Source organism: Telmatherina bonti, assembly GCF_933228915.1.
Source record: "Telmatherina bonti genome assembly, chromosome: 13".
In the NCBI taxonomy this organism is placed as follows: Eukaryota; Metazoa; Chordata; class Actinopteri; order Atheriniformes; family Telmatherinidae; genus Telmatherina; species Telmatherina bonti.
Genome location: NC_136611.1, coordinates 19,516,400 through 19,530,575, shown reverse-complemented (window position 1 = coordinate 19,530,575; position 14,176 = coordinate 19,516,400). Strand labels below are relative to the sequence as shown.

At 38.5% G+C, this 14,176-nt stretch overlaps 1 protein-coding gene across 1 annotated transcript in view; it reads left to right on the top strand.

Moving 5' to 3' along the window:
• Positions 1-14,176, top strand: part of osbp2b (oxysterol binding protein 2b) — a gene marked incomplete at its 5' end in the record, with an annotated part of 53,312 nt that overhangs the window by 25,147 nt on the left and 13,989 nt on the right. The window contains 3 exons of the mRNA XM_079251014.1: positions 6,543-6,793; positions 11,702-11,900; positions 13,136-13,256. Coding sequence (XP_079107140.1) covers positions 6,543-6,793; positions 11,702-11,900; positions 13,136-13,256 — 571 coding nt within the window. The remainder of the gene's footprint in view (positions 1-6,542; positions 6,794-11,701; positions 11,901-13,135; positions 13,257-14,176) is intronic.

Sequence of the window (14,176 nt, the reverse complement as noted above, 5' to 3'; positions counted from 1 at the left end):
ACAGTGATGAGTTGCACTGCACAGTTTCTCATTTGCTTCTGAAGAGCTGTGCTCCATATTACTGGATTTAACCTGCTGTCTCCTCAGTTTGTCTCCTTGTGATGCATCTCAGGGGAGGTATGGAGACTGTTAGCAATTACTGGCCAGGATTACATTCCTGTCCCTTAGGATGAATCCTCGCTCTTCATCTGGCTTGTCCTTTACTCTGTTTCTGATATAGTTATTGTTTCTCCCCTTTCTTTTTTTTTTTTGCGCATACTATCAAAAGCTGTTGTGAACCAGTCATTCATCATCATTTTGCTCTGTGCTGAATCAGGTACCATAAGTCGTTTGTGGTGGAAATCCAGTAATTGCCTTTGGATTAGACTGGCTAATTGAAAGTTGTTTCATGATATTCCTAGGGATTATTTCCATTCTGATTTGAAAATAAATAAATCAAAGCTTATCACGATAAGTGTTATGTAAAAGCTGCATAAAGTTCTTTGAACCTGGATGTTTACTTAACTATATAATTATTGTGGGAAGGCTCGTCAGCGCTGATATGTAGCAAATCTATCTCAGGATATTGGAACTGTATTTTTATGGAAAATGTGAGTGAATGGAAATTAGTCTAAGCTAAAGATAATTTTGGAATAAGCACTTAGTGCCTATCAGCAACAGACTTAAGTTGCACTTAAAGTGGAACTATTATGTCCATTTCAGGCTAATTTATTTTTATTTCTGAAACCAGAAGGGCTGGGATAGATCAAGTTATTGTCACAAATCGCTTTATTTACTTCAGACCGACCCTCTCCGTAGGCTGTCAGATCAGCCTGTGGGCAAAACGAGTGGATTGAGACTCTTCCGCATTAAGCCCCGCCTCCTGCCACTGCACTACATCGGGAGCGCGCACCGCAACTGCTTTCGCTGTCATTGTAACATCTCATAAACAAAAGGATTAGGTATATGAACTCAATAAAAAAAAAAACCAAATACAATGTCAACACATAGCATACAGCCCTACATGTTGGAACCTGAATCAGACCCTGAAAACGAAGTGGAAAACAGCAACCCACAGCAACGAATGCAGCAGGATGTCTCTCTTTGGTAAACTCACCAGCCATCGTTGGAAATAACTTTATCCGACGTTTTCCACCCGCCTGATGTATTTATACACACCCTTGTTAACCAGTAGAAGGTAACCAATTACCGAACCTTATCCCCCGGGACGTCACAAGGATTTTGAAGGAGAAAAAACTCTAAAACAATGCTTTTTTCGTCGCCATGGAAACCGAATGGAGAGCGTGCTGGAACTCAAACTCAAATATGTGTTTAGGTGATAAAAAACAGTGCCGTTCACATGTCTGATGAGGATTCAACACTGTAACACCGTAGAAAGCTCAGAAAACTTGAAATACCATAATAACACCCCTTTAAAGGATGCCTCCTCATTAGCTTAATGTAGGACAGAAAAAGACTGTCTTTTTTTTTTTCCCCACAGTTTGCAAAATGTTTTGACCTTATGCTTCAAATTGGTAAAGCTATACATGTAAACCCTCCAGGTAACATTTGAGCATTTCTGCTGCAAAATCTTTAATTAAACAACTATATCAGGGTCTGACATCGTGGAACATATCCTCTTAAATTTGTTTTTTAATTAAAAAGAGCTCACCTCGATTCAGGACATTGTGGGTCAGTGGAAGGAATAAATGCACAAACGTCCTTAATCCTACCAACATGACTTCCAAAAAGGAATGTATTGCAGCGGTTCTCCTGTCTCTAGGCTGAGGTCACTGAGATGGTTAAAAAGCTCATTGGTGGAAAGGCGCAGGGGTAGAGCCCCCTGGAGTTCCTTAAGGGTCTGGATGCTAAATTCTCCCTCAAAGCAAATGTTATCATAAACGGTTGTTTGTCCCTCTGTTGGTCCTGCAATGGACTGGTGACCTGTCCAGGGTGTACACTGCCTCTTGCCTGATGTTTCCTGGGATAGTATCTAGCTTCCCTGTGACCATTAATTGGACTAAGTGGTATAGGGAATGATTGAATGAATATTTCATCATCTGAAAGGTAAAACAAAGACATCGACATAAAATATAAGGGTTAAAGGCCATTCACTGTTGGTCTATTAGTATTTTTCCAAAAAGACTGACTTAATTTGCAGAAGTAACTACCAGGAGTTTAGAGGCTCATGGTCATGTGTCTTTTTACTTTATTTTCTTGGTTTGCAGTCCTCTGTTAACCATGGAAATCAGCTATTGTATGTAAAAAAAATTCATGATATTTGTGTTGCCTTACTGTATGTTTAAATGGCATATTTAAACCTAGAGGTGTTGTACATTTCTCCTATGTGCTTGCCTGCTTGGTGGGCTCATCTTTCTGCCACAGGGTGACATCCTGTCAGCCAGAGGCCTGACTTCACTGATCTGACAGCTCGTCCTCGGGGACAAGCAGACCGAGACGGGTCCTGACAATGAGACACCAGAGAACTGCTCACCCAATTACAAACTCCCACCGCCTTTTCATCTACTTCTCATTGTCCTTTCCTAAAATATGTTTTTTGCTGAGCAAGGCGGTGAAAAGTCAAGAAGGAGTAGGGAACAAATAAGCTGCGTGTATGTAAAGCTGCCTGATTGATTTACGTTTTGTACTGCAATGATGGGTTTTTAACTGCTTGCCTCCCAGCTTGTGTCAGGAGCAAATTCATTCATCTGAAGAGCAGAATGTCATAGTAAGTAGTGGAAACAGACTTGTATTTGTGTTGATACAGCATGTTCTTCAAGGTGATAGGCAGTGGGGAGGGGTGCCCTTGAGGCATGACTGGTGTGTTAATGGGCTTCTGGCCTTGAATCGCGGTGTCGACTTTGTTCGATCTCCTCCATCTACATCTGCTCTTGTGAGGAAAGGGGTTGGAAATGAGAGGGAGCAGGCCCAGTGTGAATACACAGACACCATACATAGACAACCTATTGACATAACTGTAGTGTCAAACCCAATATTTAGTATTAACTCCAGATCTGAGGATATCCTGCAGAGAGAAAATGTTTACCCATCTTAAAGTGTCTTTGTCTCCAGAGCTCAAGCTCTCTGCTGGTCCTTGACATTTTGTCGATGCTGTATGGATCAGACTGTAAACTGAAAGGATATTACAGAAAGTGTATTTCTGAAATATTTTAATGGAAGCTTTATGTTCTGGTTCCTCCTCAGAGGTCCCGGTTGTTAATACTCTAGAGCAGACTGGCAGATTTAGCGTAATTGCAGCTCTCAGGCTTTTCAGCCTTGGAAACAAAACAGGTTTTGAAGGTCAGGTGCAGTTAGCACCCCTCTAAACAAACATGCCTTGGTTCATGTGACAGTTTATTTTTAAGTGGCATCACTTAAAACTGCTGAACTAATTGGTGTGTGAGCTGTGTATGCAGGGTAAAAGGGAGGAAATAGTGTGAGGTGAGGCTTCACTTCAGCTGAGTTTGGCTTTGTATTCATTGTTTCAGATGGATTCCTTCTTATTGTTTATTTTTTTCCCTTCACAGCAGCTCTGAAATGATCCCAATATTATCCAGACCCCACAATGTAATTTCACCCTCTCAGCTGTGGATGCGATGCTGTGCATAAGGGGAGGATTTTACTGTAGCTCAGTAAGTGGTGGCTTTGCTGTCTTTTAACCTTGGTTTTCTACTAGTCACATGCTTTGTTTGCATGTTGTACTACAATAAACCTTTAAAGAAACAACCCCAATACCAAATACTAATGACCAGGCGGGGAGTTATAAATTGTGAAGTTTACTTTCATCGAAGTATTTGATGGTATTTTACATTTATAAATTTGACTCTACAATCATTTGATTTTTGTTGCAGTCCTCTGAGTACAATCCTGCAGTAGCAGGCATCCTGCATTAATCTACTGTGTTTTGACCTTGCAAAGATGTTTCATGAATTGGCTTGATTTGACAAAAAATTAATGCAAATAAAATGTATTTGCCTTAAAACACTATTCTTCTAATGTAACTGAGACCAGATAGCTGGATTTTTTAAATGTATAATTTAATTTTTGTATAATTTATTTATTTATATTTTTTGTAGATCATTTTGAACTAGTGGCCATGAATGCAGAGCTCTCTGATAAAATGTCATTTGGGACATGCTAATTGTTTCCTTCTGGGAGGAAGTTCTTTACTACAACGACTGGTCAGCTATCTACTTAAATCTGTACAACCACAGTCAGGCTTTATCAATTTCGGGCTAATTTCATTATCCTTGGAACTTACTCTACTCGCCTCTGTCCCCGCCTCCTCTCTACAGACAACGTTCTCATGCCATTACTTTTCTCATCCCCCAGCTGCATTTTCTAACAGGGACTTTACTGATTTGTTTTTGGCTTGTAATAAGTGGATGCTGGTGTAATTCCAGATTTGGTTTTGTTATGTTATTGCTGAAGTCCTGCTTGCGCTGACCTGTTTGTGGATTGTTTGGATTTTGTCTCATCTCTGTCATTGCCTGACAGCTGAGTCTCACTGAGAGCTCACGCAACTCTATCCAGCACCTCAGAGTCTAGCTCAGTGACCCGTGTGTGTGTTGTATCTTGGTCCATGAACTTTGATTACCTGTAGGTGAAAATGGATGCCGCAGAATGCAAACATGGTGAGAGATTTTCTTTTCTTTTTCTGTGCTGCGTTGTAGAGTGTTCCTACAGCACATTAGCAACAGTGATGTGTGGTGATGGCTAACGTTACTGGACAATTTTAGCTTACAGTATGTACAGTATATCTGCTTTGGCATACTTCTGAAATGGTACACAAGGTTATGGCCCTGAAAAGCTATATGTTTCCCAGTAAATTACATGAAATGTGGAAATTTCAGACATGTGTTTTGAATAAAAACATAGTTTTTTATATACAAAAGGAATTTAGGTATTTACCAGATATATAGTAAGTTTAATGCAATATGCTCAACATAGTAAAATTTACTCATTTGCATTGAACTCAGTCAACAGCTCAGGTTTTACAAGTATATAACTTTTAACAAATCTGCAAAGAAGATATAAAAATGTACCTTTTAACTCTTTCGGCATTTCATTTGAAATCCCAACAGTTAATCATGAAGTGGAAATGAATTTCTCTATTTTTCAAGGTTTTCTAGCCAATAGATGCAATAAAATTTCTAAAAATAAGAATTAAACTCTCCTGCTGGCAAAGAGATTAACAGTCAGATGATCACTTAAGTCATTAGGATTTCTTTTGGGAATATTAATCTTCACTCCCAGTTAGACATTTTTGTAGTTGATCCATTTTTAGGTAGCAGAGCATAGCTGAAAAGCTTTTGTTCTTCTGGCCTGTGTTTATTTTTCACTCTGGTTTGGTATTTTGCTGCTTTAGTCTCACACAGAACAACCACCTTTACTCTTGATGCTGCCATGGTTACAAAAATGTTTTAAATGGGGAATTTCTTACAATGGTGACTTATAAATGTCAATATATTTGACAAAAGTTATTTTGACAACATTGCTATTTGGAGTGCTGATGTCAAATGTGTGTTTTTGTATGTGATTATGTGCTTGTTGTTTCTGTTGGATGCTCCACTAAACAAAAACAAACAAACAAAACAAACAAAATCCTGTTCAAATATGAACACTTTGAGCGATGTACAGTTGCTACCACCACCTCCCAAGTGGTGATCCATGTTATACTTGCATGGTGTAAATAAGCCTGACACGGGCTATAGTCTCTCTCACTGCAAGGTCACACCCTGCCATGTTCTCTGGAGAAAGTGTTATGCTGCCTCTCCCAGCTGTGAGCCTCTTCTGTCCGCAACATCACAAATCTCTTCATTGTGAGACAGCATACTCTGCGTGTTCCTCCGCACAGGGCAGCAGAACAGCATTTTTTCACACATCAAGACATCAGTGGGATGGATGAGAGGGTAAAGAGTTTACTCTTATGCATAAACATTTAACCTTGCTATCACAGGAATACATAATTTGCATGATGATATGAACAACTTCTCCCTCTATGTTCTATTTATCTATTTTTTCTCCATTTCTTTCCCCTTGTCACGCTAACTTCCCATCTGTTTTTTTTTCACTTCTGCAGTAGCTGTAACGTTATATGCCACTTCTCTGGTGTGGCTGCTGGGTTGTTCCAGATTCTTAATAAGAGTCTAGGACACTATGTGTCAAAAACACGGAGAACTGCATTTAAAGGGGTCATTTTGAATTATCCCCACTATGTTGGTTTGATTTGATTTATTAGTATCGAAAATTGCAGGAAGAGAGTATTGCTTTGACAGGATGTAGAGATTTTTCCAAGAAGCATGGGAGTCATGTTAAAGTGTGCCATGACATCCTCTGTTTTAATCAGGTAACACTACAACCATGTGTTTACTACCTGTAGTAAGTTACCTGTGATAGTGTGACTGGGTAGGATTACTGTGGGGTGGAGAGTATTTATTTGCCACATGTAAGTCAGGCTAATGCATACCTCATGTGAAAAAGAGAAGAGTTTCTTCATATGTTTCAGTGCAGCATAAAATTTAAAAAAGGCAAAACCTTGTAAACAAACTCCTCTCTTCCAGATGACTCGGGGGATGAAGAGCCCACTTCCCAGTCTGACAGGAGTGAGATTCAGGGAACTCTGAAGATACTTGTCAGCAAGCTCGATGACCTCAGCACATGTAATGACCTAATCGCCAAACATGGAGCAGCCCTACAGCGGTCCCTGAGTGAACTTGAAGGGCTGAAAGTTCCCGTGGAGGGAGGAGAAAAGATCAAGGCGGTCAACGAGCGAGCCACCCTCTTCCGCATCACTTCCAATGCTATGATCAATGTAAGTCCTCAGGACATAACAAGTTACAGGATGCAGCAGCAGTGAGAAGTGAGAGATGTGTGTCCTGCATACTTTGGTGTGATCATTGTGACAGGAATGTCCGTCATCTATAATGTCCTGGTTAGTGAGTGATGAGCGATGAAATTACTTCACAGTGTGTGAAAACGTCAAAACGAGTCCTCGACCACAGGTTTACGCAGACACTTTTACACCTCACCAGTTCATGTTTAACCACCTCCAATGTAACAGTGACCAGTTTGTCTTTCACTACAAAGCCGATGATAAATTCTTTGCTTGCAGCTTCATGAACTTCTAAAACATATTTCTAATTTTTAAGGTACCATTATGATCACTGTTGACCATGCAAACCAAGTTCAGTCCATCATATTTTCATAACCCATAAATGCAAATGAATATTTCTTGAAAGAACTCTAGTTTCTCTAGTTTCTTCCCTGGTAAATACCACAGACTTTACAGTGTAGTGGTTGTGGCAGAGTTCAGGAAGGGTTGAGGTCCTGAGGGAGTGATACTAGATATGATGTTGGGTGTGGGTGACAGGAATAGCCCCTGCCCTCCCCTCCTCTCAAACCCTCAACAACCCCCCCCCCCCCCCCCCCCCCCGCCCTGCCCCCACCCTCCACCTCCCCTCTTCAGCTAGGTGAGAAATATCAGAGCTTTCAGGGCTGCAGTTAGACAGATAGACCTGTTGAAAGCCAGACACATACAAGGTTTGCCGTTCTTCTTCAGTGGCTTCGATTTGGGGTCTGTGATGGCTGTTTTGGTTACAATGCATGTCTGTCTGATGCTGTTCAGCTTTTTGTATGAGTAAACTAATGAATAGCTATTAATTTAAAGCACTATCTTAATGTAATTTATAATAATTGTAAGTCATTGATAACTTTACATTCCTTGCCTGTCAGTCATTTTTACAGTAAGCAACACAATAACTGTAAACATCTGGAATTGTTTGTGCCTAAAACTGTATTTAATGACAGATATTCCCCACTTACAGTAACATGGCACCCTGAATGTTGAAGGTTGGATTGAGTGATTGAGTGATCTCTGTTTCAATGCAGATGATTGTACATGAAATGGCTGTGTTGCTTCCAAGCATGTCTGGTTAGAGAGGCAGAAAATAACATGCTGAGTGAAGTTGACTTAGGGACTCCTCTTTAACGGTGGCTTTCAGCATTACAGCTATAAGGAGTTATTTTTGCCATTATGTTCACAATTGAAATTTTGAACAGATGATTATTCACATACTCATAGTAATGAAATTACAGCGACACGCTGCCTTTTCACGGGTAAACAATTTGTGAGCGTTCATTTAAAAAAGGAAAAACATTTTTGGTTCCTTTTTTAAATAAACTGTAATATATCAGTGGGTATTGTCGACATAAGAAATGTGCTGAAATTAATCTAAATGTATACATTGTAATTGGAAATCCAGAAGGCTACTGTTAAAGTATGCTAATTTGCAATAAACTGGCATCATTACTGACCATTTTATACTTTCAAATCTTAAACAATATATTTAATTTCGGCTCTTAATTCAGTCAAACAACTTATGTTAAGACTGCAGTAGTTTTCACATTTGTCAAATCAAGCAGCAAGAGAGTAATATCACTAATATGATTATGTTGCAGCTCAGCATGATAACGTTTAAATCATTGATTGATATGATACACAGATATAACCTTTCTCTTAAACTGTGTGAAATAAGTTTCTTCTGTATTAAATTAATATCTACATTATTACAGATAGGAAAATATCAAACAAGAAAATTATTTTGTTATGTGAAGTTCATTAAAATAACATTTAGTTTCCCATAAATGTGCTTGAAATGAGAACAAAATGATGCGTAACACAATCCCTTTAGTATTTTCTGGTCGTTTGAATGGCCCCTTTAAACAGCTGTTAAAGCAAGATGTATTAGATTTAGGTTCAGATTTATTTATCCCAGATTTATCTCAGAGGAGTAATTTAGTTTCACAGAATCAGTTGTAGATGCACAGTTTGCCACAAACAGGCCAAAGAATCACAAGTATAAAAAGTAAGATGAGTACAATAAGTCACTCATTCAATAAAACAAAACAATGGCCACATCTTGTTCTCCACGTCCATCCAATGTCAGCTATGCTGTTAACAGCATTTTAAGAGAAAAAAGAACCTTATCTGAGTCGGAGAAGGAGTTATAAGCCTTGGTGGGATGAAGTAAGGCTGTCAAAGTGCATCAGGAAAAATTTAAGAGAGAATATGTGATTAGATTGACTCATAATTCCCAGAGTCGTCTGGTTCAATCTTTTCTTTTTTATTTAAATTTGAATACTGAGCTCAAGTTTATCAGCTGAGCTCAAGTTTATCAGCTGAGCTCCAGGAATCTTGAAGATCTTCACACAATGTTACACAGGCTTTTCTTGTCTTTCACAGAAAACCCAGAAAACCCGCAGATAGAGGAAAAGTTAAGACTGACAAATAAAGAAGTATACAAAATAATCCAAGAAAATAATACTTGACCCTGCTTTAAAATTAGCATTAAAGTAACATGAGAGTGTACAATAGATAATATGAATTTCCTCAGCTATGGGTTCAGCCCCTATGAAGAAGGCCAGAATGAGGAGACATGACAGCATTTTCCTGGTGAAAGTTTCACTTGAGTTCATTCGCTGTTGACGATGTAACTTCAGAATTCCTGACTCGACTGGAATGGCACATTTTCCAGTTGGTGTACACAAGGATTCACAAACCCACTACTTTAGTTTGTTTTCATAACATTAAAGTTCACTTTATACAAAGTTACATAGTGGAGTTCATCACAGCGTGTAATTTGACACTGGTGGCTGTAAATGTCAGGTCTTCCTGACTGATTCATGCCTGCATGTTGGTTCACTTAGTTGATCTTTATCAATCATGTCTTCCCAGCACCAGAGATCATATGCAGTCTGCGTTTGTACTGGAGAGTCAGCATAAAAAAAGTGGAACTGTCATGCATTTTTAAGCAGGGGTTTGAGTTTCATATCACGGTTAGATCTGAGGAAGTGTTCCTCAACATCACATGTACTCGTGACATTTAACATTAAGCTCAGACACTGATCTTTAAACATTTCATTCAAGACTGCTGAAGGTAAGATATCAGAAATAGCCATGCCTTAGGAACCAAAATGCTTTTTCTGATCCGACTTGTTATTTTTTTTATTATTAAAAATGTAGTAATATTTATTCTTCATGTTGAACAAGATCATAGTTACTGTTTCTGGTATGAAACAGGGATGGTAAATGGTACTGTGCTGTTACCATACTCACAATTTACCCTTTTCTTACCATTAGAACCAAGTGTCAGAATCTACTGAAAGGAAAAAAAGCTACCTCTCTGATTTACTGGATAGAATTACATATATCACTTAACAAAAGCTTATTTTATTCCAATCAGACATCATTTTAAAACTAACTTCATTTGTCTTTATGTTGGGAACTGTTTTTTCTAACTGAACCACTGCTTGGACTTTTGGAGTTGGTCAGACTGAGAAATTCATCAGAACAGGTTAATATATTGTGATAAGACTGCCTCGCTGATACTGTGAAGCTGAAATGCTGCAAATTCACCAAAATTCAGCTAATGGTAAAAAAAAAAAAAAAAAAAAAAAATCCATTTATCTATTTATCTTTAAATATCTTCATGATTTTTATTTGCATGAATAAATTAAGGTGTCAAGTTTTAGGGTTTGATAATTACTCATTAAGTAATTTGTTGTGACAGATCTAATAATTACCAGCTTTTTTTGTCTTAAGTGATAAAAACAAAAATATATTTGGGTTGTTGTCGGGATATTGGACCTGCATATAATATTTCTTTTTTTTTTACTATTGTCCAAACATGTTTTGAAATAGTGAAAAATAGAATTGTTAGTTGCAGCTCCATTTCCCTTGTTCATATATTTGGTATTCTCTGCTGAAATGATTCTTGTTTTATGGTTTCTAATTTATGCAGTAACCACTAATACCTGTAAGAAAAACAGAAATAGAAGTCTTTATATCGAGGGAATTACTGTGTCCTTATTTTTCTTCCTGTTACTGACTGGTACTACACATCCTGGCAGCCGATTACCAGACAAAACAAGGAATGCTGAGCTGAGCCGTTTAACAATGACAGTTTTGTCTCTCCAGCTTTCCTGCTTCTACTCCAACTTTTATTTAACAACCCTTCTTGCTCTGGGACCAAGAGGGCATTTTCTCATAATGACCATTAAACTAAATTTGACCATGTGTTGAGACAGTCTAGTAGGGAGGAAATTTAACAAACTATCACAAAATGTCACAAAATTCAGCTGAATCAGATTAATTTATTAGTTATTTGGATCCACTACTGGCTTTGTTTAACTGAGAGGTGTTATTTGGGTTCAGTGACCTTTGAGCGTTCTGTTCAGGAAGCTGAGCCTTCTGATGTAACTTATACATATGTGATCTGAAGTAACCTCTTTGTCTCAGCAGTAAAATAAGAGCAACAAAGAGGCCCTCCCGCCTTGGCTCACATGCAGTCAGCTATGCGGACAGTTTATTTGCAGCTAAGCATTCAGTGATGTTGTCCTTGTTTACAGTTTGTTCAAAGGTCCCTTTAAACAGCAAAGAGACCCAGTAAATACTTGGCAGACTTCTAATTAACATTTTGATGATTGCTCCTACCAGTGGTGATGAGTAGCTGTGATAACAGGATCCCTTACCACCCTCAGTCTGTCTCTATTAATATTGCCAAATGTTTAAAAAATATTCTCATGTTTTGTCATTTTAGCTGGCTGAACAAGTTTTATTGTGTTTTTTAGGATGTATTTTACATCCACTTAAATAGAAATGAAACTTGTTGTGCTGACAGCAGTGTTACCATTACTTGTACTTGTGTTAATATTTCCCAAGGCATGTCGAGACTTCTTGGACCTAGCTGAGACTCACAGCAGGAGATGGCAGCGGGCACTGCAGTATGAACGAGAGCAACGTACACACCTAGAGGAGACCATCGAGCAGCTCGCCAAACAGCATAACAGCCTGGAGCGGGCTTGGAGAGAAGCACCCACGTTAGTTTCCAGCCAACCCAGTGCTCCGGCCACCAACAAGGGTGAGGCTGTCTTTCATCCTTAGTGTTGTGGGCCTTGGTGCCGACCTCATTTCATAGACTGAAAGTCTGATGTCGCCTCAGGCTTGATAATATCAAATGTCCTGTTGTGGAGAAAGAAGTTTGAAGTAGTGTCATTTGGATTAGACAATAGCAAAGTTTGAAGTGGCTGTAATATTAATAACAAGGACAAGCCATGTGCTCTTACATTGTTTGTTTATCTTAAACCTACAACCAAAGTTACAGTAACAAAAAATAGTGACATTTGCCAACATTTTCCTTTAAAAAGGTTTTATTTTCTGGTGCAAAGCCCTTAGTGTTTCTTATCATCTATACAGTTCATGTATATGTGTGTGCCTTTACTAAAAACTAATAGTTTCCCTAATCATTATCAACCAGAAAGCAATGGAACGTTAAAGTCACAGCAAGGCACAGCTGATGGATAGCAAATTATTTTGTTTTAAAACTGGGTAATCCATTATCCCTAATATCTTAGCTTTAAGTCCATCTCATATCATTTTTCTCGTTTTCTGACATTTCTCTCAAGTGTACATAAACATTCCACTTCTTCCCTGCATATTTCCTACAGTCTAAATAGCAGTGTAAGTTTCATCAGTTTTGTACATGTTTGTACTTGAAACATAAAGGCAGCACATTAGACAAAGGCAATGTCCGTGTAAGACCCTGGAAAAAGGCTTTGGTTGATGTGTAAGAGTGAGTGCTTTCTAGAATGATACCCATTGGGCCATACTGTGTAATATTCTATCATTTGTCATTAGTTATAAAGGTAATGAATGAAGAGTAAACCCAGTACTAGCAGCAAATACAAATCTATTATTATTATACTGCATTTATTGGTACTAAAAACCATTTATATGTAGAAATTGTACCGTCTAATCTATTCTATAATAGAATTACGTTTTAATCAGAGAGCTCTATGATTATTTGCCACTCAGGTTATGGCTAGTTTATACACATTATGGATCACTGAACATACTCAATGTTGAGTACTAAATATGAGAAGCACACATAGAGGAACTTGCATCACTCAGGCTACTTAACCAGCAGGAACATTGCCAATTTTACTAAGCTGATTATTCCTTGATTAATCACCATGGGTATGTGATTATAGGCTCTTCTCTGAACTCCATGGAATACAAACTCACCACCGTGAAATAGTTTTGCTAGTTTTACATGATGTCTGCATGGACTCACAGATGCATATTTCTTAATCAAAGGGAGTGACAGATCAAATAAAGAAGAGGCAAGTGATGAAGATGAGGATACTGAGTACTTTGATGCCATGGAGGATTCCCCTGCATTTATCACAGTAACTGCTAGTGAGAGCACACAGCACAGGTCAGTCTCTTGTACAGATCCATCACCTCAATGTGACTGTTTTTTTTTTTTTTTTCTTGTACTATTTGAGTGAACAAAATGAGACACAAATACCTTTTCAGTGCAATGTGTTAATTTCAGTGAGCACATTCTTCATAGTAGACAAGCAAAACAGTTTCTGATTCTTAAAAACCACCAACCAGCATTAAAAACCACCTGTGTAATAATCTAATATTGGACCTCCAAGGTTCATAGCTACTGCTTATATCTCTTAAAACAGTTGCAGATATGCAGTCAGTTCTCATCCTTTTGCTTGATTGGGTCATCTTTCTTCAAGCTTCATGTGCAAAGACATATATTCCACAGTGGTCAAAGAGGTGACCTGACTCAAATTAAATAGATATAACTGCCTATGAAGTCCTGCACAGTAACTCATTGAACAAATTGATAAATTGAGATTTGAATGACCAAAATTTAATGGAGACTGATCCTGGCGGATTTGTATTCAGCACTATCATGGCCCCCAGAGCATGGGACACTGGTGCAGATGATGGAAATTACCACACACAAGTGAACATGAAAGAAACAGATTAGCTGTAAGGGTGTCCTGTCGTATCTGAGACTGCTATTTTGGCAGTTCATCCTTTGGGCCCTGTGCTTGTAAGGTGGGTCCTCTGTGGAATGTTATGACACGTCTTACGGATGCTTTATTAAATTGGGATCCAGTGAATCAGAGGTTGTTACGGTGCCAAGACTATTTGTTGTGTTCCTGGCTAGTTTTTGAGGAGTATTAGCAAGGAACACACTGTCTTCTCTAATAATGTTTAGGTGGGTGGTATGTGTCAAAGTAGCATCCACATTAATGCCAGAACCCCAGTTGTCCCAGCAGAACATTTCATTGTAACCATATCATCAGTGTTTTTAACTGTGCCTGTAAGTGG